This window comes from Natator depressus, chromosome 10 (assembly GCF_965152275.1).
Source record: "Natator depressus isolate rNatDep1 chromosome 10, rNatDep2.hap1, whole genome shotgun sequence".
In the NCBI taxonomy this organism is placed as follows: Eukaryota; Metazoa; Chordata; order Testudines; family Cheloniidae; genus Natator; species Natator depressus.
Window position 1 is genome coordinate 37,649,944 of NC_134243.1, and position 26,008 is coordinate 37,675,951.

The following is a 26,008-nucleotide window of genomic DNA, read 5'->3' on the forward strand; positions in this document are numbered from 1 at the left end:
CTGAATTGTTCACACTTTTGTCGTCCTTTCTCCCTATACCCAATCAATCCTTCCTACTGTAGCAGCAACAGTAACAGCATTCACTCTGCCTGAGAGAACACTTCCTATCAGTCACTGGGATACAGCTAACAAGAGTGACAGTATTTATTTTTAGATTTATAAAATGAAAACCAGGCATGGCCTCTGAATTCATATATAAAAATAACATTCTGGGGTTCTATTTATTGTCTCGTTAATTCCAGATCAAATATGCTCACTTTACAAGAAAACAAGTTTTTTTTTACAGCCCTAAAAATTCAGCCTGACATCTGAGAGTTAAGCTGGGTTCTTTCAATCTCCAGCATCAACACCAATAATAAAGGCCCCACAAGTCATAGTGATACCCTGCACAAACCCAGGGTTTTCAAATTAGGCCCTCTGTGATACCTGTGCAATGCCAGTGCTGCCAATGGGTTTTCACAGGTTTGACTGACAGGAGTTTTGCAAATTGTTCTGCTGATGATATATAAGATACATAAGAAAGAACAGACTTCAGCTTACCCTCTTGGTTCTGAAGGGTTCTCAAACTTATTTCGTCACTAACTGTCAACAGATAAGAGGCTCTGAACACACACAAGGAGCAGGTGTGGAGTCAAAATGTACAAGTTTGACACAGTCACTTGTCAGAGTAGAAGCACACTTCAACATAACAGTATGACTAATATTAATTAAACTTTCACTCATTTCAGAATTTAATCAAGTACTTCACCTCAGGAAAAGTTCCAAAAAAAAAGGGGGGGGGGAGAACCTTACACCCTGCCCTGTAGGTCAACAAACTTAGGCTTTTTTGATTCAATAGAGGAAGTGAATTCCAAAGTTGAGGACCCTCTACTCGTCCTATGTTTGTACTTACAGGCTGGCAGTAGAAATATCCAAATTGTTCTCAACTACTAAGAACAAAGGGAAAAAGATAGTCTTAAGTATCCAAGACCCTATTCACTTTATAGATTGAAGTCAACGCCTTGAGAAAGTTTCTGTGGACTCCTCCCCCACTGCCCAAAAGTGCTTATGTTCTCAGAGAGAGCTGCAAAACTCCCTGTTCTGTTCCTAAAGCCAGGTTTCCTACATGGGAGAGTATCAAGCTACTCATTGAGCCATCATCAGCCTTACCACAGAAGGCTTTGGCTAGTGAATGACAGTAACAAACCATGATGCTGTTACTCAGTGTCACCCCAGATGGGAATCATTGTGGGGAAAAGGGTAATTATTTCAAGTTTCCCTTCCCTCTAGGGAAAAAAAAAAAAGATAAGCCATGCAAACTCCACTCCAGTAACAACACTGTATTTATCCCCAAAGAAATACTCATTGATAATTGGAGTAATGATGGAAACAAACACTGAAGATCGGGAAGCCCTGAATACGCTATATGTGTTGCTTACAACAGTGCATGAATTTCTTGCTCTCTGGGATTGAGAGTCCAAGTCCTCACTGAGAATTCATACTCATGAAGAAGCAACAGTGACATCACTGAAGCCATTATCCTTGATCCCAAATCTCAGACCTGGAAAAAAAGGTTACCCACCTTCTCGTAACTATTGTTCTTTGAGATGTGTTCTTCATGTCCATTCCAATCAGGTGTGCGCAAGCCACGTGCACAACAGTCAGAAGATTTTTTCCCTTAGCAGTAGCCCTAGGGTCTGTCTGGGCACCCCACCCCCTGGAGTCCTGACCTGACCCCCCCTCAATTCCTTCTTGCCAGCTACTCTGTCAGCAGGGTAGGAGGGTGGGTATTGGAATGGACATGAACACCACATCTCAAAAAACAACAGTTACGAGAAGGTGAGTTACTTTTTTCTTCTTTGTGTGCTTGTTCATGTCAATTCCAATCAGGTGACTCCCAAGCGTAAGTTCAGGAGGCAGGGTCGGAGTTGTCCACTGATTGGAGCACCACTCTACCGAAGGCCGCATCATCTCTGGCCTGCTGGGTAATCGCATAATGCACGGTGAAAGTATGTATGGAGGACCACGTCGCCGCTCTGCATATTTCTTGGGGGGGAACCTGTACCAGGAATGCAGCTGAAGAAGCCTGAGCCCTGGTGGAGGGCGCAGTGAGCAGAGGGAGAGGTACCCCTGCCAGGTTATAGCACTCTCGGATGCAGGACATGATCCACGATGAAATTAGTTGAGATGAGACTGAAAGACTCTTCATTCTGTCTGCCACAGCCACGAATAGTTGAAGGCACTTCCGGAATGGATTTGTTCTCTCGATTTAAAAGGCTAATGCTTTGCAGACATCCAACGAATGAAACCTCTGCTCCCTGCCACTTGTGTGCGGCTTAGGATAGAACACTGGGAGGAAGATGTCCTGGTTGATGTGAAATTGGTAGACAACTTTCAGGAGGAAAGCTGGGTGAGGCCAGAACAGTTCTTGTCCTTAAAGAACACTGTGTAAGGAAGCTCTGATGTTAGGGTCTTGAGCTCAAACACCCTCCTGGCTGAAGTTATTACTACCAGAAACACCACCTTATACGAGAGGTAGAGCAGGGAGCACGTCGTTAGTGGTTCAAAGGGTTTTCCATAAGCAAAACTCGGAGGCGCTGTTCTCTGTCTTTAAGGGTCCTGGGGCAAAACCCTCTACAGATCTTAAAACGCTCCCTAAGATTACCCTCACCGAGACGCTTCAAGCACGAAGTGTGTGGGTCATTTCTCAGCATAAGCCTGCCGCAGTCTGAGCATGGCTTAAAGCCTGGGGACTGAGGCATACCCCGGTGCCAGGGAAAAGCATCAGGGGCGGGGGGGGGGGGAACCCCCATAGGAACCTTATGAGAAAAACAATCTACACTAAGTGTAACTACTCTACTACCAATTCTAACTATATATACAAAGGGTGATAATGCGAAGCACACGCTTGCTGAAGCGAGAGCAGTGGAGTTCCAGCTAGCCATCACAGGTAGTAAGAAGGAACTGAGGCGGGGGGGTCAAGTCAGCAGGGCTCTATATTGGGTGCCACGAAGGCGCAACTCCAGGGGGCACCCAGACCGACCCTGCGGATACTGCTAGGGGAAAAATCTTCCAGCTGGCGTGCATGTAGCCTGCTCACACCTGATTGGAATTGACATGAACAAGCATTTGAAGAAGAACTTGAGAATACAAAAGGGTCAACTTCTCACAAGAGTGGTTTGTGAGTGTATAAAACATCAGTTTATCAGATACTATTGACCTGGCAATACACCTCACTAGGTAAGGCTGGGTCTTCTAACCTCAGCTTCTCCCTGTAAACACTGAAGGTAGAGCAGCAAAATTTGGCAGGAGTCTACAAAGTAAAAAATATATATACATATATATATTTTTAAGAAGCCAAGGACTGAATAGGCCAAGATAACCTCTACAGGGCATGTACACACATGGCCACGAAAAAGCCTGCACTCCCACTGCCTTTGATGTACTTATTCTATGAATTCAGTCTCCAGGGTTGTCAGTCTAGCATTTTTCACTAGTACAAAATTCCCTTAAGGTAAAAAAGGAAAAAAAAAGAAAAGACAGAAACCTGAGTTATAGATTCAGACCCTTGTAAATGCTTATTAATACCTGCGAGAGAGATCAAAGATTTTAAAGTGAGCCAAGTCCGTTCCCACAGCCAGGAAATTCCCGCAGACATCCAACAGGCAGGGATTCCCCTCTGCTTCAGAGAACATCAGCAGCTGTTTGACAGTACCCTGGGGACGGGAGATAGCAGCAACTTTAAATGTTAACTTTCTGACAGGAAGGTTTTTCTGTCAATTAAGCTTGCACATCAAGCCCACTTCTGTTTTATCCCAACAACCACCACTAATGTAATAAGTGCATCACAGCAATTTGTTGATACTATCCTGTGACTTAAGGCTTTATGGAAATATACTTATGAATGTATATATGACATAACTAGAATGTGTTTTATGCTACATATGCCATGTAACATATCTCTGTAAAGGTTATGATCTACTGAATCTATTAATCCTATTTGTATGCATGTATCATTTTTGTATTTGAAGTTATGAATATTAGCTGCATACTTGTTTGATTCTGAGTAGGTTTTAGTGAAGCAGTTGGTCAGCTTCCTGAGAAAAGACTATTCTCAGTAAGTGCCCAGTCAAGAAGCCCTTAAGCCAACAATGAACTTAAAGATGCCAATCCACATCTGGGCTTTCCCAGGAATGTGGCTTGGCTGGTAAGGAACTCAGTCATGCATGGACATGTGACTTGCCCAGGTGACTCCAAAACTCCATTTTGTAGCTGGACTTTGCATAGGAGAGAGGAGGGGGTCTCCACCCACAAGAGAGAGAGTCTATTTAAACCACGGGGAGACCCCTGCATTTTGTCTTCAGCTGGCTAAAGAGAAAGCCTCTCCACATCCAAGGATACCTGAAAGAAACTGCAACAAAGGACTGTAACTACAGGGCGTGTGAGTGATTGCTGGACCCAGACTAGAAGGAGGCTAGTCTGTAGAAGGAAGCTTACTGGTGACGTTTTTATCTGTATTCAATTTTATTACCGTACTTGTAAGGGCTTGGGGGGATATTTTGGGGAAATAGGAACTCCAAGTGGTCCTTTCCCTGATTGTTTGTTAAATCACTTGGTGTGGCAGCGATTACTTAATCCAAGGGCAAAGACTTTGTGCCTTGGGGAAGTTTTAACCTAAGCTGGTAGAAATAAGCTTAGGGGGTCTTTCATGCAGGTCCCCACATCTGTACACTAGAGTTCAGAGTGGGGAGGGAACCCTGACAGTACTAGACATAGACTTGTGTGTTTTATTTTATTTTGCTTGGTAATTCACTTTGTTCTGTCCGTTACTACTTGGAACGACTTAAATCCTACTTTCTGTATTTAATAAAATCATTTTTTACTTATTAATTAACCCAGGGTATGTATTAATACCTGGGGGGGGGGCAAACAGCTGTGCATCTCTCTCTATCAGTGTTATAGAGGGCAAACAATTTATGAGTTTACCCTGTATAAGCTTTATAAACGGATTTTAAAATGGATTTATTTAGGGTTTGGAACCCATTGGGAGTTGGGCATCTGAGTGTTAAAGGCAGGAACACTTCCTAAGTTGCTTTCAGTTAAGCCTACAGCTGTTAGGGGATGTGGTTCAGACCCTGGGTCGGGGTTTGCAGCAGGCTAGTGGGTCTGGCTCAAACCAGGAAGGGCACTGAAGTCCTAAGCTGACAGGGCAGGAAAGCAAGAGCAGAAGTAGTCTTGACACATCAGGTGGAAGTCCCCAGGGCGTTTCTGTGATCAAACCCGTCACATATCCTATCTAGGAACAGCTATACAATAGACTGGGGGGGGGTGGAAGTTACCCACCTTTTCGTAACTTGTTTTTCTAGATGTGTTGCTCATGCCCATAGAATCATACAATATCAGGGTTGGAAGGGATCTCAGGAGGTCATCTAGTCCAACCCCCTGCTCAAAGCAGGACCAATCCCCAATTAAATCATCCCAGCCAGGGCTTTGTCAAGCCTGACCTTAAAAACTTCTAAGGAAGGAGATTCTACCACCTCCCTAGGTAACGCATTCCAGTGTTTCACCACCCTCCTAGTGAAAAAGTTTTTCCTAATATCCAACCGAAATCTCCCCAACTGCAACTTGAGACCACTACTCCTTGTCCTGTCATCTTCTACCACTGAGAATAGTCTAGAACCATCCTCTTTGGAACCACCTCTCAGGTAGTTGAAAGCAGCTATCAAATCCCCCCTCATTCTTCTCTTCCGCAGACTAAACAATCCCAGTTCCCTCAGCCTCTCCTCATAAGTCATGTGTTCCAGACCCCTAATCATTTTTGTTGCCCTTCGCTGGACTCTCTCCAATTTATCCACATCCTTCTTGTAGTGTGGGGCCCAAAACTGGACACAGTACTCCAGATGAGGCCTCACCAATGTCGAACAGAGGGGAACGATCACGTCCCTCGATCTGCTGGCTATGCCCCTACTTATACATCCCAAAATGCCATTGGCCTTCTTGGCAACAAGGGCACACTGCTGACTCATATCCAGCTTCTCGTCCACTGTAACCCCTAGGTCCTTTTCCGCAGAACTGCTGCCTAGCCATTCGGTCCCTAGTCTGTAGCTGTGCATTGGGTTCTTCCGTCCTAAGTGCAGGACCCTGCATTTATCCTTATTGAACCTCATCAGGTTTCTTTTGGCCCAATCCTCCAATTTGTCCAGGTCCCTCTGTATCCTATCTCTGCCCTCCAACGTATCTACCACTCCTCCCAGTTTAGTATCATCCGCAAATTTGCTAAGAGTGCAATCCACACCATCCTCCAGATCATTTATGAAGATATTCATTCCATTCCATTGTAGGTGTGCATGCATCCACTTGTGCAGCTGTCAGAGACTTTTGCCGTAGCGGTATCCATAGGGCCAGCTATGGTGCCCTCTGGGGTGCTGCACTCACACCATGGTATATCAGGCGCTGCCAGTCCTACGCCCTCTCAGTTCCTTCTTGCTGACAACTCCAACAGAGGGGTAGGAGGGAAGTTAATGGAATGGACATGAGCAACACATCTTGAAGAACAGTTATGAAAAGGTGGGTAACTGTTTTTTCTTCGAGTGATTGCTCATGTCGATTCCACTGTAGGTGACTCACAAGCAGAATCCTCTGAGATGGGCTCAGAGTTCACAGTCTTGCAGATTGGAGCACTGCTCTGCCAAAACCAGCATCGTCTTGAACTTGTTGGGTCAGCACATAGTGCGAAGCGAATGTGTGGACAGACAACCAGGTTGCAGCCCAATAAATTTCCTGGATCAGCACTTGAGCGAAGAAGGCTGCTGCTGACGCCTGCACCCTAGTCGAGTGAGCTGTTATGATCGCGGGTGGGGACACCTTTTGCCAGCTTGTAACAGTAACAGAGGCAGGCCGTAATCCGAGACGAAATTCTCTGGGCAGACACTGGGCGACCCTTCATCCTGTCTGTGACAGCAACAAACAACTGTGTAGACTTACAGAACAGCTTTGTTCTATCTATGTAGAAGGCCAGTGCCCATCTGACATTCAGGGTATGCAGCTTGCGTTCCTCATCCATTGCATGAGACTTTGGACAAAGGACTGGTAAGAATATGTCTTGGCCAGTATGGAACTGGGAGATGACCTTGGGCAGAAAGGCCGGGTGCAGACACAGCTGGATCTTGTCCTTATAGATGATCGTATAAGGTGGTTCCAACGTGAGCGCCCCGATCTCGGATACCCTATGGGCTGAAGTTATAGCAACTAAGAAGGAGACCTTCCATGATAGAAGCAGGAGGGAGCAGGAAGCCAAGGGATCAAAGGGGAGTCCCATGAGTCTTGACAGCACAAGATTCAAGGGGGGAACTGGGTCCTGGATATGCGGGTAAAGGCGCTCCAGACCTTTCAAGAACTGCACCGTCATGGGATGAGCGAAGACCGATCTGCCTTGAAACAGAGAGTGGAATGCCGAAATGGCTGCCAGGTGTACCTTGACTGAAGATAGCGACAGGCCCTGGAGCTTAAGGTGCATCAAATAGTCCAGGATGTCTTGCAACTAATGTGATGATCCGAGGCCCAAAACATGAACTGCTTCCACTTTGCCACATAGGTAGCTCTAGTGGAGGGTTTCCTGCTGCCCAGCAGGGCCTGCTGGACACCAGCGGAACACCACTGCTCGTCCCCTTAGCCATGCAGTAGCCAGGCTGTCAAGTGCAGCGCCGCCAGGTTCAGATGCAACAGATTGCCGTGGTTCTGGGACAGCAGATCTGGCCAAAGAGGCAGCTGCAGCGGGGTGGCTGCCGAAAGACTCAGCAGCAGTGTTGACAAGGCCACGCTGGGGCTATAAGGATGACCGTCGTTTGGTTCTGCTTCACCTTTAGCAGGACCTTGTGGATTAATGACACTGGCAGAAAGGCGTAAATCAGCGTTTCCGACCACGGGATCAGGAAAGTGTCCAACAGGGAGCCCTTGTCCCTGCCCTGCAGAGAACAGAATATGTGGCACTTTCTGTTCTGCCAGGACGTGAACAGGTCCACCTGGGGAGTCCCCCACCTGTGGAAGATTAGGCTGACCAGTTCCGGATGGAGCGACCATTTGTGGCAAGACGAGAAGGTCCTGCTGAGGCGATCTGCCAGGATGTTCTTGGTTCCGGGCAGGTGGGTGGCTACCAGATGAACGGCATGCCGCACACAGAAGTCCCAGAGGCTGAGCGCTTCCCGACAAAGGGCCGAAGACCTGGCACCACCCTGCCTGTTGATGTAATACATCGCAGTGGTATTGTTTGTGAGGACCCGCACCACCTTACCTTTCAGGTCGGGCAAGAAAGCCTGGCAGGCCAGGAGAACTGCTCTGAGCTTTCTGACATTGATATGAAGGGCTAGACCATTTTGTAGCCAAGATCCCTGGGTGTTGAGCTCACCCAGATGGGCTCCCCAGCCCAGATCCGATGCATCTGAGACCAGGGTCAGCACCGGAGACAGGGTCGCAAAGGGAACTCCTTGCAGCACCGACTTGGGATCCTGTCACCAGCCTAGGGACAAGAGGACGTGGCTCGGCATCATGACCACTTGGTCCAGGGGGTGCCTGCTGGGGATGTAGACTGAGGCCAGCCACGCCTGCAGAGATCTTAGGTGATGGCAGGCATGGCTGACCACATACATGCACACAGCCATGTGGCCCATCAGTCGCAGACACATGTGGGCTGTGGTGAGCGGGTGGGTCTTTATGTGGGAGAGCAAGTCCACCAGGGCCTGAAAACATGTTTCCAGAAGGAAGGCCTTGGTTCGCGTGGAGTCGAGGACCACTCTAATGAACTCTATGCGTTGAACTGGGGTTAACGTGGACTTTTCTGTGTTTATTAACTGGCCCAAGTCACTACCTGTGGATAGCACAGATCGAGGCTCCTTTGCACCTGCTCCAGAGACCTGCCATTGATGAGTCAGTCATCAAGATATGGAAAGATCTGGACTCCTCGACGCCTCAAGTAAGCCACTACCGGTGCCACACATTTCATGAACACCCTGGGGGCCGAGGACAGGCCAAAGGGTAGCACCGTAAACTGGAAGTGGTGCCCAGCCACTATGAAACACAGAAAACGCCTGCGTCCCGGGAATATGGAGACATGAAAGCACGTGTCCTTTAAGTCGAGAGCGCCGTACCAGTCCCCTGGATCCAGGGAAGAGATGATGGAGGCAGGGAGACCATGAGGAACTTCAACTTCTTGAGAAACTTCTTTAGGTCCAGAATGGGTCTGAGGCCCAGAATTAGGAAGTAGTGGGAGTAGAATCCTCTTCCTCTTCCTTCCATGTCCCGAGGAACCTCCTCCACAGCCCCATGCCCAGTAGCTTCTTGACCTCCTGGATAGAAGTTGCTTGTGAAAAGGGCCCTGAAGAGGGATGGGGAGGTGGGGGGGAGGGGTGAGAGGGAGGAGCAGTCAAAAATTGCAGGGTATAGCACTGAGCCACTATGTCCAGGACCCAGCAGTCCAACATAACCCGTGACCAGGCCAAGCAGTCCGGGGAGGGTGGTTGAGGAAAAGGCAGGAAGGATCTGGGCAGTTGGCTGGAATGTCACTCCCGAATGCACCCTCAAAAAGAGCACTTCCGGTCCCCGGTGTTTTGCTGTGGGAGGCTGCACAGGAGATCGGGATGATGAAGGGTGGTGGCAGCTAAACCAGATGTCCCTTTTCCTCACAGGCCCTTGTCAAGGCTGCCACTGTTAAGACAGTCTTTCCAGCCTCCTCCACTGTCTCGACACCTGAGAAGTGTGCATCCCCAGGGAGCAGAGGGTCGTCCCAGTGTCTTTTAGGCTGTGCAGTCGCGTATCCGTTTGGTCTGAAAAAAGGCCAACACCATCAAACGGGAGGTCCTGAATAGAGACCTGCATCTCCTGGGACAGTCCGGCAGTCTAAAGCCAGGAACTGTACCACATGACCACTGCCGAGGCTACCACCTGGGCAGCTGAATTGGCCACATCCCAAGCCATTTGGAGAGTGCACCGAGCTGCCGCAGTACACTCCTCCACTAGAGTTGCGAACTCCTGGGCCGTCTCTTGAGACATGGAGTCCTTGAACTTGAGGAGAGAGTCCCACAATTTAAAGTTATAGCGACACAAGAGGGCCTGGTGGTTCGCCACCCGAAACTGAAGGCTGGCCATAGAAAAAAAAATCTTGCGACCAAACAAATCCAGCCTCTTGGCCTTCTTATTCTTAGGGGTGGAACTGGTGGGCCCGTTTATCCCTCTCGTTGGCCGCCAACATGACCAACGATCCAGATGGCAGGTGGGTGTATAAGTACTCAAACCCTTTCATGGGAACGAAGTACTTCTTTTCTCCCTCTTAGAAGTGGGCAGGATGGAGGACGGGGTTTGCCAGATGGTCTCGGCAATGTTCAGGATCCCCTCATACACTGGGAGTGCGATGTGGGCCGGGTAAGATGTTGAGAGTACATTAAATAATGTGTCTGTCTGCTCCTCCCTCTCCTCCACCTTGAAGTCCAGGTTTGATGCCACCCTACGGAGCAGTGTCTGGTGCACCCTGAAATCATCTGGTGGGCTAGCTCTAGAGGGGCCCACCACTGCCTTGTCCAGAAAGGTGGAGGATGATTGGACCACCGAGGGAGGTACAGTGGTGTCCTCACCTGCTGGGGAGGGCGGTCTCGGGGTAGGTACCAGCTCCTCACCCGTGGCGGCTAACAGAGTGTCCTGCACTAAACCCGGTGCTGTTGGTACCATGGGCGCTGATTTCGGCCTGTGTGACGCGGCGACTGAGGGCTGGCAGGAGTGGAGCAACGGCATAACAAGAATGCCCCAGCCGTTCCAATAAGGTCGTTGGGTCGGCCACTAGGCCTGCTGTCAGGCTGGCACCGATGCCGCTGACGCGTTCCCTGGAGCCCAATAACATTGCTGCCTGGGCGAGGGGCTGAAGTCCACCTCCGAGCCGGAGAAGTCATCACCCTCCAGTGACTAAGGCGAGGCTGGTGAGGCTTGGGTCTGGTGGCTCACCGTCGCCACTGGCGACCACTGCTGGGAGCAGTCTGATCAGTGCCAGGAGTAGGGAAAGCAGCGCCAGGTCAGGAAGCAACCTCAAGGTCTCGGTGATGGTGACCAATGGCATGACAAAGACCAGTCCCAAGGAGATAGTCTATGCCTGGGCGAGCCCCGGTGTGAAGACGGGGATCGGGAGCACAGTGCCAATGACTTGTAGCGACGAGCCGGAGACCTGGGCCAATGCAGAGACCAAGAACGTGGTGACCTCGGGCTCTGTCTTGGTTCTGGAGACTGGTGGTGCTCACTTGTCTTGTGCAAGGTCTTGCTGGCAGGCTTGCCCTCATGGGGAGCCATAACCCGTGCCAGCTACGGCGGGGGCATTCTTAGCTGTCCAGGCTGAGAGGGGGTCGACTGCACCGTCGGCTCGGGCCCTTCACTGTTCCCTGAAGTTGGTGGCGTGTCCTTTCAGGGGGAGGAACTCCCTGGGGCTAAGCCCTTTTGCGGGTCCGGAGTAGGCGTAAGGCCCAAACAGGGTCCTTTGCCCAGAGCCCCCTGGTCGGGTTTGCTCAGTGCCAACTTCTTTGTTTTCTTTGGCACCGGGGATTGGTGCTGGGAAGAGCCTGACGCCAGGGGTGCACTACGCACCGAAGCCAAAGTGCTGTGTGCCATGTCGGGCCATGCCAGCTCCAAAGCAGGGCGCAGGGTAACCTGCATCAGGAGGGCCCTGAAACTTATGTTGCGCTCTCTGTGTGTCCGAGGACGAAAGTTCTTACAGATGCAACAGCACTCCTTTATTTGGGATTTCCTGAGGCAGCTTAAACAACTATCTTGCGGGTCACTAACAAGCATAGGCCTGTTACATGTGGAGCAAGGCTTAACACCTGGAAACTGGGGCATGCCCCACCTGGGGCAAAGTCTCCACCAGGACACTATCTAACTAAACACTTAACAGCTACTTAAAAGCTAACTAACAACAATTAAACTTGGTGGGATAACTCACATGACTGGAGTATTGTCATGGATGGATATAAACTATTCAGGAAGGACAGGCAGGGCAGAAAAGGTGGGGGAGTTGCATTGTATGTAAGAGAGCAGTATGACTGCTCAGAGCTCCGGTATGAAACTGCAGAAAAACCTGAGAGTCTCTGGATTAAGTTTAGAAGCGTGAGCAACAAGGGTGATGTCGTGGTGGGAGTCTGCTATAGACCACCGGACCAGGGGGAGGAGGTGGACGAGACTTTCTTCTGGCAACTCACGGAAGTTACTAGATCGCAGGCCCTGGTTCTCATGGGAGACTTCAATCACCCTGATATCTGCTGGGAGAGCAATACAGCGGTACACAGACAATCCAGGAAGTTTTTGGAAAGTGTAGGGGACAATTTCCTGGTGCAAGTGCTGGAGGAACCAACTAGGGGCAGAGCTCTTCTTGACCTGCTGCTCACAAACAGGGAAGAATTAGTAGGGGAAGCAAAAGTGGATGGGAACCTGGGAGGCAGTGACCATGAGATGGTCGAGTTCAGGATCCTGACACAAGGAAGAAAGGAGAGCAGCAGAATATGGAGCCTGGACTTCAGAAAAGCAGACTTTGACTCCCTCAGGGAACTGATGGGCAGGATCCCCTGGGAGAACAACATGAGGGGGGAAAGGAGTCCAGGAGACTGGCTATATTTTAAAGAATCCTTATTGAGGTTACAGGGACAAACCATCCCGATGTGTAGAAAGAATAGTAAATATGGCAGGAGTGAAATCCTTGCTGAGCTTAAACACAAAAAAGAAGCGGAAGATTGGACAAATGACCAGGGAGAAGTATAAAAATATTGCTCAGGCATACAGGAGTGAAATCAGGAAGGCCAAATCACACCTGGAGTTGCAGCTAGGAAGAGATGTTAAGAGTAACAAGAAAGGGTTTCTTCAGGTATGTTAGCAACAAGAAAAAGGTCAAGGAAAGTGTGGGCCCCTTACTGAATGGGAAAGGCAACCTAGTGACAGAGCATGTGGAAAAAGCTCCAGTACAGTGACCACTAAATTCAAGCTGTCGCGCCCTGGGCGGTAGACCGAGGTGAGCCATGCTTGCAATGGCCTGAGCCGGAGCCTGGCATGTCGGGTCACCGTACGTCCACGAAGCCATGTGGCTGAGGAGACTCATGCACCCTCATGCTGTCGAGGTCGGGAATTGCAGAAGGCCTTGAATGATGCCCATGATAGCCCGGAAGCGGGAGTCCGGTAGGAGGGCCTGCGCCTGAACAGAGTCCAGCACTGCCCCGATGAATTCTATCCTCTGGGTCAGTTCTAGGGTCGATTTCTCCACGTTGAGGAGGAGACCCAGCCGTTCGAACATACACTTGGCCGGGTGGAGTTGGGACTACACCTGCTTTCTGGTGCAGCCCCGAAGTAACAGTCATCAGGTAGGGATACATTTGTACCTGCCGTCGACAGAGGAAGGCAGCCACAACCAACATACACTTGGTGAACACTTGTGGGGACCTTGAAAGGCCAAATGGAAGGGCCATAAACTGGTAATGTTCGCGGTTGACCACGAAGCTCAGGAAGTGTCTGTGCGCCAGATGAACTGCTATGTGGAAGTACACCTCCTTCATGTCGAGGGCAGCATACCAGTCTCCAGGATCCAAGAGGGGGATAATGGTGCCAAGGGAGACCATGCGGAACTTCAACTTTACTATGAATTTGTTGAGCCAGTGCAGCTCCAGAATGGGCCAGAGGCCCCCTTTGGCCTTGGGGATTAGGAAATAGCAGGAGTAGAACCCCTTGCCACTTAGATCCTGTGGAACCTCCTCTATTGCCCCCATGGCAAGGAGTGCCCGAACCTCCTGAATAAGGAGATGCTCGTGAGCGGGGTCCCTGAAGTGGGACGGGGAAGCGGGGTGGAAAGGCGGGTAGGAGCAGAATTGGAGAGCATATGCCACTTCCACCGTGAGGAGGACCCAGCAGTCCAAGGTTATTTGGAACCATGCACGGTGGAAGTGGGATAAACAATTCAAAAAGGGTGGGGAAGGATCCAGGAGTAAGTCTGGTATGCCATCCTCGGGCATCCTTTCAAAAGGCCTGCTTGGAACCCGACGATGGTTTGGTCAGGCCCTGGCGTTGACCAGACGGGAGGTTGGAGAGCTTCCTTCTGCCATTCCTCCCCCACCACCTGTAAAAATCCTGCCTCGACCGAGGAGGATACGAGTGCTGTTGCGGCTGCTGGGGCTTGAAGCGTTTCCAATGGGTTGCTGGGGTGTGCATACCCAGGGACTTCATCGTTGCGCTCGAGGCCTTAAGGCTATGCAGCCTAGAGTCAGCCTGTTCTGTGAACAGGCCCTCCCCGTCAAAGTGCAGGTCCTGCAGTGTCTGCTGAATCTCAGGAGGCAGGCCAGAGGCAGGCCAGGCCTCACGGCAACCCCGGAGAACAAGGTACATGTGGCTGAGTCTGCAGCGTCCAGTGAGGCCTGCAAAGAGGTCTGTTCCACTGTCTTGCCCTCTTCAATAAGAGTCCCAAACTCCTCTCTGGACTCAGGTGGTATACGCTTCTTGAACTTCAGCATAGAGTTCCAGGAGTTAAGGTTGTAGGGGTTCAGGAGTGCCTGCTGATTAGCAATCCTGAGCTGGAGCCTCCCTGTGGAGTACACCTTGCAGCCAAACAAGTCCAGCCACTTGGCGTCCTTAGACTTAGGTGCTGGGGCCTGCTGCCAGTGCCTCTCCTTCTCATTCATGGCCGCAACTACCAGCGAGCAGGGCTTCAGGTGCATGAAGAGGTAGTCATAGCCCTTCGAGGGTACAAAGTATTTGCGTTCGACCCCGTTGGCCATAGGGGGAATGGAGGCTGGGGTCTGCCAGATGGCTTTGGCATTGGCCTGAATGGTCTTGATGACGGGCAGGGCCATCCTCGATGGACCTTCCGGGGCCAAAATGACCGCCACCAAGTCCTCCGATTCCACCACCTGCTCAGCCTGCAGACCCATGTTGCATGCCACCCTGCGCAGGAGGTCTTGGTGGGGGCAGATGTCTATGGGTGGGGGCCTGGAAATAGAGATGCCTGCCACTGCCTCGTCAGGGGAGGAGGAAAGAGGCCAGAGGGGGGAGAGGGTCATCTCGACCTCCCTGTTCTATGCGGGCTTGATGCCCCGTGTCACTGACCATAGGCCAAGGCTCAGGAATCGGAATTGGAAGGGGTCCCGCGGGAGAGAGGGGGCACGATGGTTCCTCCACACCCCGAGGAGTGGGCCGACTGGTCGAGGCTTCCAGCACCCTTGTTTCAGAGGCGGCCAACCAGGAAGCTCCAGACTATTCACCCTGGACCTGATGGTACGTCCACGAAGTCCAGAATGGTCACTGGGTGGGCCCCTGCCCATGCAGCAGCCATGATCCTGCCCCCATGTCAGGGCAGCTACAGTCTGACTGGTGGTGGTCCCGACCCAAAGACTGCGACCCCGTCTCCAAACCCAAGGAATGAGATCAGGACCGCAAGGGCCAGGGTGGCACCAAGCGGATCTGCGCTGATGAGCAGTGCCAAGGAGGAGGAGAGTGGTGCTGTGAGGCTGGGGAGTACAATCAGCACAGAGACGGGGAGTGGTGCCAGGACTCTGAGCAGTGCCAGGGCTTACCCAACGGAGTCGATAGATGGATCAGTGCCAGCTTGCCTTGAGATGGTACCATCTGCTGAGGCACCAGAGACTTGGTGTGGAGCGGAGGGGAACCTGGTGCCGTCATGGCGATGAGGTCCCTCGCAGCCGCAAAGGTGTCCGGGGTGAAAGGTAGCTGAACTTCCACCACACTGCGGCATGGGGATTCCAACGGCAGCGGACTCAACGGCTCCCGCAGTGGGGCCAAAGCCAACGGTGCCGCGTCCATAAGCTTTGCTTCCGGGCGCTTCTCCCCTGGATGAGCCAGAGGTCGGCTCCAGGGGCCTGGGTCTCTGCGAAGGAGAGCCACCCTTTTCTGGCTTCCGGTGTCACTTTGGTGCCGGGGAGTGGGAGCAGTGCCTGGGAGTGGGAGCAGTATTGCAGGCTTCGGTGCCGGGGAGCGGTGGTGCCATGGGTCTCAGTGAGAGTCCATCCACAGTGCCACATCCACCACCGCCGCCAAGGCGCAGTGTACCAAAGAGCTCAGTGCCAGGTCCTGCCGCGCTGAAGGAGTCCCTAAGGAGCTAAGGTCCATAAGGAGCTGCTTCAGGAGAAAGTCCCACTCCTTCTTAATCCAAGGATGAAATCCCTTGCAGATTCTGCACTTCTCAGCTTGATAAACCTCCCCCAGACACTTCAGACAAGAGTCATGGGGGTCGCCCATTGGCATGGGCTTGGAGCAGGATTTGCAGGGCTTAAATCCTGGGGACTTGGGCATGAGAGCCACAAAAAAAGACGGTTAGACAACCCAACTGCCACTAACTACAAAAAAACAAAAGAAACTACCAACAAAAATCAGAACAACTACTATCATGCATCCGATGAAGTGAGCTGTAGCTCACGAAAGCTTATGCTCAAATAAATTGGTTAGTCTCTAAGGTGCTACAAGTACTCCTTTTCTTTTTACTATCTAAATGAAGCTAGGGACACGTGGAGAACTTGCTAAGCAAGACGCCACAGTTCCAACGACCATGATGGGCAGTAAGAAGGAACTGAGGGGGCGCTGGGTCGGCAGGGTCATATATTGAGCACCATTTAGGCGCCACTCCAGGGGGCTCCACAGCCGACCCAAGGGATGCTGCTAGGGGAAAGACTTTCTGACGGCTGTGCATGCGGGCGCGCACACACCTAATTGGAATCGATATGAGCAATCACTCAAAGAAAAACCGCATCTTCTTGAGATATTTGTTGAGATGATGCAGATCTAGGATAGGCCTTAGGCTCTCTTTCGCCTTGGGAATCAAGAGATAGCGGGAAGAGAATCCTTTCCCTCTCAGTTCTGGAGGAACTACCTCCACAGCCCCTGTCCACAGGAGGGCATGGAGAAGTTGCTTGTGAGAAGAATCCTTGAAGCGGGACGGGGCATGGGGGTGTGATGTAGGGATTGAAATAAACTGGAGGGTGTGCCCCACTGCAATGGTACTGAGCACCCAGTGGTCTGATGTTATTGATGCCCAAGCAGGGAGGTATGATAAACGGCGGTCCAAAAACAAAATGGGGATGTGCTGATCCAAGGGGGAGACTGGTAGTCTATAGAATCATAGAATATAAGGGTAGGAAGGGACCTCAGGTCATCTAGTCCAACCTCCTGCTCAAAGCAGGACCAACACCAACTAAATCATCCCAGCCAGGGCTTTGTCAAGCCTGACCTTAAAAACTTCAAAGGAAGAAGATTCCACCACCTCCCTAGGTAACCCATTCCAGTGCTTCACCATCCTCCCAGGGAAATAGTGTTTCCTAATATCCAACCTAAACCTCCCCCACTGCAACTTGAGACCATTACTCCTTGTTCAGACATCTGCTACCACTGAGAACAGTCTAGATCCATCCTCTTTGGAATCCCCTTTCAGGTAGTTGAAAGCAGCTATCAAATCCCCCCACATTCTTTGCTTCTGCAGACTAAATAATCCCAGTTCCCTCAGCCTCTCCTCGTAAGTTTTCATGTGTTCCAGCACCCTAATTATTTTTGTTGCCCTCCACTGTACTCTTTCCAATTTCTCCACATCTTTGTAGTGTGGGGCCCAAAAATGGACACAGTACTCCAGATGAGGCCTCACCAATGTCGAATAGCGGGGAACGATCACATCCCTTGATCTCCTGGCAATGCTCCTACTTACACAGCCCAAAATGCTGTTAGCCTTCTTGGCAACAAGGGCACACTGTTGACTCATATCCAGCTTCTCGTCCACTGTAACCCCTAGGTCCTTTTCTGCAGAACTGCTGCCGAGCCATTCCATCCCTAGTCTGTAGCAGTGCGTGGGATTCTTCCTTCCTAAGTGCAGGACTCTGCACTTGTCCTTGTTGAACCTCATCAGATTTCTTTTGGCCCAACCCTCTAATTTGTCTAGGTCCCTCTGTATCCTATCCCTACCCTCAAGCATATCTACCTCTCCTCCCAGTTTAGTGTCATCTGCAAACTTGCAAATCCATGCCATCCTCCAGATCATTAATGAAGATATTGAACAAAACCGACCCCAGGACCGACTCTTGGGGCACTCTGCTTGATACCGGCTGCCACCTAGACATGGAGCCATTGATCACTACCTGTTGAGCCTGATGATCTAGCCAGCTTTCTATCCATCTTACAGTCCATTCATCCAGCCCATACTTCTTTAACTTGCTGGCAAGAATACTGTGGGAGACCGTATCAAAAGCTTTGCTAAAGTCAAGGAATAACCCATCCACTGCTTTTCCCTCATCCGCAGAACCAGTTATCTTGTCATAGAAAGCAATTAGGTGAATCCATGCTGACTGTTCCTGATCACTTTCCTCTCCTCTAAGTGCTTCAAAATTGATTTCTTCAGGACCTGCTCCATGATTTTTCCAGGGATTGAGTTGCGGCTGACTGGCCTGTAGTTCCCCAGATCCTCCTCCTTCCCTTTTTTAAAGATGGGCACTCCATTAGCCTTTTTCCAGTCATCCGGGACCTCTCCCGGATCACCATGAGTTTTCAAAGATAATGGCCAATGGCTCTGCAAATCACATCCGCCAACTCCTTTAGAACCCTCAGATGCAGTGCACCAGGCCCCATGGACTTGTGCTCATCCAGCTTTTCTAAATAGTCCTGAACCACTTCTTTCTCCACAGAGGGCTGGTCACCTCCTCCCCATACTGTGCTGCCCAGTGCAGTAGTCTGGGAGCTGACCTTGTTCATGAAGACACAGGCAAAAAAAGCATTGAGTACATTAGCTTTTTCCACATGCTCTGTCACTAGGTTGCCTCCCTCATTCAGTAAGGGGCCCACACTTTCCTTGACCTTTTTCTTGTTACTAACATACCTGAAGAAACCCTTCTTGTTACTCTTAACATCCCTGGCTAGCTGCAACTCCAAGTGTGATTTGGCCTTCCTGATTTTACTCCTGAATGCCTGAGCAATATTTTTATACTCCTCCCTGGTCATTTGTCCAATCTTCCATTTCTTGTAGGCTTCTTTTTTGTATTTAAGATCAGCCAGGATTTCACTGTTAAGCCAAGCTGGTCGCCTGCCATATTTACTATTCTTTCTACACATCGGGATGGTTTGTTCCTGCAACCTCACTAAAGATTCTTTAAGGATCCATCCCCGAGCGTGCCTTCAAATGGACTGCTGTTCCCGCGTGGGAAATGGCTAGTGTCCGGTTGGGCAGTAGCATTGGCCAGCTGGCCCTGATGGCACCTGTAACCTCTCCTCTTTCTTTTGTAGGGCTTATGTCCGGGTGGAGCAGAGAATCTAAGGGGTTGCTGAAGCCTGAAGTGCTTTCATAAGGCTGCCGGTATATAAACACCTAGGGACTGCAGTGTGGCTCTGGAGTCCTTGAGGCCATGCAGTTTTGAGTCCATCTGGTCCAAAAATAGTGAGGACCCTTCAAATGGAAGATCTTGCACTAGCTGCTGCACCTCTTGTGACAGTCTGAAGACTGCAGATATGAACCGGGCTGCCAAATCTACTGCGTCAAAGGCAGCTTGGAGAGAAGTTCTGGCCACCGCCTTTTCTTCCTCCAAGATGGGCAAGAATTCCTGCCATGATTTTTGCGGCAGGAAGTCCTTAAATTTGGTCATGGAGTCCCAAACATTGAAGTCATATCGCCCTAGCAGCACCGCCTAGTTTGCGATACAGAGTTGGAGACTTGCATAAGAATAAATTTGTCTACCAAAAAGGTTCAAGTGTTTTTCCTCATTTTTTGGAGGTAGCACTGGGCTGGCCCTGCCTATCCCGCTCATTGGCTGCCACGACCATCAGAGAGTCTGGGGGCAGGTGAGAGTACATATACTTGAACCCTTTTGTGGGCACATAGTACTTCTTTACCGCCTGCAGAGAGCCAGGGTGGCTTCCCTCCAAACCAGAGGGTAAAGAGCCACCCTCTCAGCCTGAGTGGGCGGGGCCAGACCAAGCTTACGCCAATCCCCGGAAGGGGAGGGGTGGGACAGGAAGTACAAAGGGCGGGGCCCTTTGCCCAGTGAGGGCAGCACCAGGGAGGGAGACAGACACAGGCTACTGGCTGCTCCCTCCAGACCCTGCTGCCGACCCAGGGGAGGCCCTGGGCCAGGAGGAACCTGACCAGGAGAAAGGCCTGTGGCAACCAGGACTGCCAGCCGCTGAGTACCTGGAGGACCTGGAGGGGCCAGGCTGTAACCCGGGCCAGCGTGAGCCCAACACAGAGTGGGAGCTGGAGCTGCCAGCAGCTGAATACCTGGACGAGCTGGAGGGACCAGAGAGGCCCGCTTGAGAGATCGGGTAGGAAGTAGCCCAGGGGCAGAACTGCACAGTGTGGTGGGTGTATTTGGTCAATAGGGCACGGATAGTCCCCCGCTGACCCAGCGGCAGGACCTTCGCCTCCCGCCACTGTCAGGGCCCTGGGCTGGAACGCAGTGGAGTCGGGTGGGCCTGCGTTCCCTTACCCCGGCCAACCTGCCTTGGGTAGCAGAATCGCGCGCTGCAGACTCGTGCCGGCGCTCCCCGGTGCCCGAGGGGCGCACTGCAGACTCGTGCCGGCGCTCCCCGGTGCCTGAGGGGTGCGCTGCAGACTCCGGCCGGCACACCTTTTCCACTAATTCCCCAGCACCCGAAAGGTGTGACTAAGGCCTGCCCGTGGGACCATAGCTCTCCATTGCCCCCTAGGGGCTCGGTGGACCGATTGAAACCTGTCACACCGCCCTTTTAGAAATTGGGGGCAGAGATGAAGGTGTCTGCCATAGTGCTTTTACCCCCTCATGCACAGGTAGAGCCACCTTGGCAGGTGCCACAAGAATATCAAAAAGGGTGTCCATTGGCTCTTTGAGCTCCTCTGCCTCCTGGCCCAGGTTGGCAGCCACCCTCTCAAGGAGATCCTGGTGGGCTCACACGTTATCAGAAGGCAGGCCATTAACAAGACCCACGAATGCCTCATCTGGGGAAGATGAGGAGGATGCCAGTGTGGACGAGTGGCCAGATCCTCTACCTCTCCTGTGGCCATCTCAACTGGGGGTACTGCTGGGGTTTTGGTACCGGGTCTGAGTTTGAACCTGATTTCAGTCCTGACTGGGGCAGGGCCACAGCCCGTCTCTCAGAGATCACCACAGATGGGAGGTACAAGAACTGTCTCGGTGCTGCTGGGAACCCCCAGGGGTTCCAGTACTGCCACTGGACTGGCCACTCCCTGGAGGCCACAGGCCCTTAGATGGGACAGCACAGAGGTCCGCCTGATATGCCAGGTGATGGTGCCTCTTTTGAGAGGACGCTGCCTCCCACAGAGTCTGACGATGGCTCCTCATATGAAGAACGGGGCAGTGTCGTTGATGCACCCTCTTGCCGGCTATGATGGGTAGCTGGAGAATGATGCCTCTGTACCAGAGGCCAGCTAGAGGCCAGCAATCGGTGTTGGAACTCTGGTGAGTGGCGCCAGGACTCCGGTGACTGGTGCTTGGGTTCGGGGGATCGGTGCCGCGTGACCAATGCCTGGGAGCAGGTGATCGGTGCCAATGCTCCGCTGGAGACTGACGTCGGGTAGGTGATGGAGACTGGTGATGGGCAGGGGACCATGGTGGAGGGCATAGGCGCTGACTCTGTGGGTGCTCCAGGGCTGGAGCACCCATGGGGAAAAATGGTGGGTGCTGAGCACCCACCGCCAGCCCCCCTATCACCACCCACCGCCAGCACCTCCTGCTCACCGGCGGGCCCTGTGGATCAGTGCCTCCCCCTCCTTCCCAGCCTCCTGCAAGCCGCAAAGCAGCAGTTTCACGGTGTGCAGGAGGCTGGGAAGAAGTGAAGAGGAGAGAGGATGCAGCGCAGTCAGGGGAGGGAGTGGAACTGGGTGGGAAGAGACGGGGCGGGAGTGGAGAGGGGGCAGGAAGAAGTAGGGCGGGGCCTTGGGGGAAGGGGTGGAGTTGGGATGGGGCCTGGGGCAGAGTCGGGGGTCGAGCACCGCCCGGCACTTTGGAAAGTCAGTGTTTGTGATTGAGGGCCCTGTGCAGGCTTCCCCCACAATACAACTGCCCTCAATAGTTCCCTGGCAGTAGGCAACCAGTTCCAAGGTGTAAGAGGAACTGGCAGGGCCATCAGGTCCCTGGCCACCTGAAAGGCTTCCAGCATTGAGGGTGCCCTCAGGTGTGCTGTGCCTCTGCTACTCCTAGGCATATGGGGTGGCTCCTAGTTTGGTCTGGGGCCACACAGGTGACGTGACCTCTTCAGCCGCACGCCCTTGTGGTGAAGGCGAATGGCCCAGCATAGGTCACGTCTCGCTCCCCAAGTCTCTCTGGTGTACTTTGGGCACTGGGGAGCACCCTCTTGGGGCATGCTTCTTGTGCCACTTTCTCTGCACTGGGGATGTAGAGCAATGCTGAGGGGTGCATGGTGCCGGAGGCGCACTACACACTGAGGCAGACATGCTCAGTGCCGAGTCCAACCAGCTCAGCTCGGAGCCCAATCTAGCACGGCTTCCATCAGCAGAGCTTTCAACCTGGTGTCCCAGGCTTTTTAAGTGTGGGGTCTAAAGCCCTGGCAGATCCTGCACTTCTCTTACATGAGCCTCTCCCAGGCACTTTAAGCAGCTGATGTGGGGATCACTCATGGGCATGAGTTTAGTGCAGGCAGCACATGGCTTGACACCCAGAGATCAGGGCATCCCCCTCCTGGGAACAATGTCCCTTAAGGGGACTAACTCACTAACTAATGACTAAAAGAAACTAACACCTAAAACTAACTATTTACAAGAAAACAGTTCAGTGAACCACAAGTAGAGGCATGCCAAAGCAAGGCATGTTCTAGCAATTGTCATGGGTGGTAAGAAGGAACTGGAAGGGCGCAGGGCCGGCAGTGCCCCTTATACTGGCCCATAAGCGTGGGCATCCAGGGGGTGCTAGAGCTGGCCCTACAGATACCACTGGGAGAAAAATCTCCGGCAACAGTGCATACGGCTTGTGCACACCTGACATGGAATGGACATGAGAAATTACTTGAAGTAGTCTGAGTTACAAACTCTGCAAGGGAGCACTTAAATCTAAACCAAAAGCCTTTTTCACTGGAATTTAAATATAATTTAATGAAAACATCTCTACTGGGTTTTAGAAATCCTAAAATTATTTTTATAAAACTTAATTTTGGACAAAAATTGACTAAACAGTATCTCTTTAATTTACTTAAATTAGGTGTATACTTGAATAATAAGTTACTGAGTCCTGGAAACCAAGACCTGTTTTGTACAGGTAATTTATGAAACCAGTTTAAGTCTCTCTTGAATCTTTTATCTCTGCTGATTTTTAAACACCATAGATTTTAGAATGAAAGTTTCCAAAACAGATGTATAAACTGTGCTCACAATATCTAAGTGGGGATACAAACATGTACATGTTTGCACAAAGAATGCAGTTACATACATAGAAATACTGACTGTAGAAGCACACAGCCATTTGAATGCACATTTATCCATTCTAGGCATGCAACTATATTTTACACATGCATTTACCTGCTTGTGCCCACATATTTTGACACATTTTAAAAACTCTGGCCCTTACAAAGTCCCTTTGTCTATTATTGTTGTTTCTTATTATTTAGATTGTAGTAGTGCCCAAATATGCTAGGTGTTTTATAATACAGAAAATGACACAGGTCCTTCAGCCAAAACTTTAAATTGCACATTTTCCTTACTATGCCAAGGGAGAGGTGCAACGTTTCCTGAACCCCAATCTGTATTTTTTCAGCCATAAACACAGCACCGGACCTCTGAGAGGGATGAGAGATGACTGGTTAGTTTCAACCCTATAGGTCACTGCCCTTCTCTGGTGAGTAAGAAAGGGGTTCTTGAATAATCAATGAGGCCAGCACCCTATACCACAAGAACATATGCACCCCTATCTGGGTTTGGTTTGCCTCAGGCACTGATCTGAGGAGAAACTAAACAAGAAAAAACAGTGTGGGTAAACTACATGCAGCAGGGTAAACTCACTAAGTAAGCTTCCCAGGCACTTCAGTAATGTATTATTAACTATCCCATTGTTCCACCAGCCCTGGACCAGCAGTACTCACCTGCCAGGTGCGGACCTGAACCCGATTTGGCTCAACTGTGTAAATGCTTTCTTCATGCATAGCCAGCACTGGAGAATCACAGAGGAAAGAGCCTGGAACATTCACAAGAATACCATCATTAGAATAAACGGTTACATGCTATTAATCAAAGTAAAGCATTCTGCCCAGAAAGCAGTCTCTTTCAGTCTAATTCATGAAGTGACTAGTCCTTAAAATGGTCCCAAGAAAGCAGTATGCATTGACAGCAGGTCATTTCCAACTCCAAACAAATCTGTTCTTCAACCATTCTGTAGCAGTTCCCAAAATACTCCCCCTCCCCACCATCATCTGTCCCTTATGCTGGTTTCTCATCAGGAACTACATCCAGAGTATGAAATTATAACTCAAACAGAAGGCACTCCATATGCTCTGTTCATATGTAAGGGGTGGAAGAGCAGGGGGAGGCAGAGAGATGGAAATTGACCAGCCCCAGTTTTACTATCAGATGAGATGATTCACCCTTCCATGATTTTGCTACAATTGGGAAGTTGTAAATGAGAGTGCAACAGAACTGGAGTTCCTCTGGAACAATCTGTGAATATCACATGCTGACCGGGCTATTGGGATAGTTACTGGAATATGTTGGTTTAGTAATAGGGAGGATTGTAAGGACAAAACAAGCAAGAAGGGAAGAAGAATAGCCCACGATAAGCCACTTCTCAGCAAACACCTGAAGGTTCTTTAGAGAAAATCTAGTGTGAACTACTGGCCTTGAAGAGTCCACCCCCTGGCTCCAGCCAACTTACAGAACCACTTTTGACAGCATCATCCATGCCTGGGAATCAGAAGACCAAAAGGACTAGAGCAGTTTAAAAAAAATCTCTCAATCGCTCTCTCTCTCCAGCGAGCAGGTAGTGGTTGGGGAACTGTTTGCAGGGGCAGACTGACAAAAAGTTCCCGTGAGGGTATCTGAAGAAGCTAGGTGTGCCTAGCGCACCATCACAGGATGGTAGGACTTTAGGTAAGACAGACATGTGTGTAAAAGATTGCATCTGAAGAAGTGGTTTTTTATCCACGAAAGCTTACGCCCAAATAAATCTGTTAGTCTTTAAGGTGCCACAAGAAATGGAAGATTGGACAAATGACCAGGGAGGAGTATAAAAATATTGCTCAGGCATACAGGAATGAAATCAGGAAGGCCAAATCACACTTGGAGTTGCAGCTAGCCAGGGATGTTAAGAGTAACAAGAAGGGTTTCTTCAGGTATGGTAAAAAGAAAAGGAGTACTTGTGGCACCTTAGAGACTAACCAATTTATTTGAGCATAAGCTTTCGTGAGCTAAGAAAAAGGTCAGGGAAAGTGTGGACCCCTTACTGAATGAGGGAGGCAACCTAGTGACAGAGCATGTGGAAAAAGCTAATGTACTCAATGCTTTCTTTGCCTCTGTCTTCACGAACAAGGTCAGCTCCCAGACTACTGCACTGAGCAGCACAGTATGGGGAAGAGGTGACCAGCCCTCTGTGGAGAAAGAAGTGGTTCAGGATTATTTAAAAAAGCTGGACGAGCACAAGTCCATGGGGCCAGATGCACTGTATCCGAGAGTGCTAAAGGAATTGGCGGATGTGATTTGCAGAGCCATTGGCCATTATCTTTGAAAACTCATGGCGATCCGGGAGAGGTCCTGGATGACTGGAAAAAGACTAATGGAGTGCCCATCTTTTAAAAAAGAGAAGGAGGAGGATCTGGGGAACTACAGGCCAGTCAGCCTCACCTCAGTCCCTGAACAAATCATGGAGCAGATCCTCAAGGTATCAATTTTGAAGCACTTAGAGGAGAAGAAAGTGATCAGGAACAGTCAGCATGGATTCACCAAGGGCAAGTCTTGCCTGAATATCCTAATTGCCTTCTAGGACAAGATAAGTGGCTCTGCGGATGAGGGGAAAGCAGTGGATGTGTTATTCCTTGACTTTAGCAAAGC

At 50.6% G+C, this 26,008-nt stretch overlaps 1 protein-coding gene across 7 annotated transcripts in view; it reads right to left on the reverse strand.

The window, feature by feature from the left end:
* The window catches only part of IFT140 (intraflagellar transport 140), a 236,216-nt gene that overhangs the window by 125,336 nt on the left and 84,872 nt on the right, over positions 1 to 26,008 (reverse strand). For 6 of the 7 annotated variants that reach the window (XM_074965776.1, XM_074965778.1, XM_074965777.1 and 3 more), the window contains 2 exons: positions 24,052 to 24,143; positions 3,568 to 3,695 (listed from right to left, as the gene is read on the reverse strand). In XM_074965776.1, coding sequence (XP_074821877.1) covers positions 3,568 to 3,695; positions 24,052 to 24,143 — 220 coding nt within the window. The remainder of the gene's footprint in view (positions 1 to 3,567; positions 3,696 to 24,051; positions 24,144 to 26,008) is intronic. The other variant, XM_074965779.1, reaches the window with a different exon arrangement.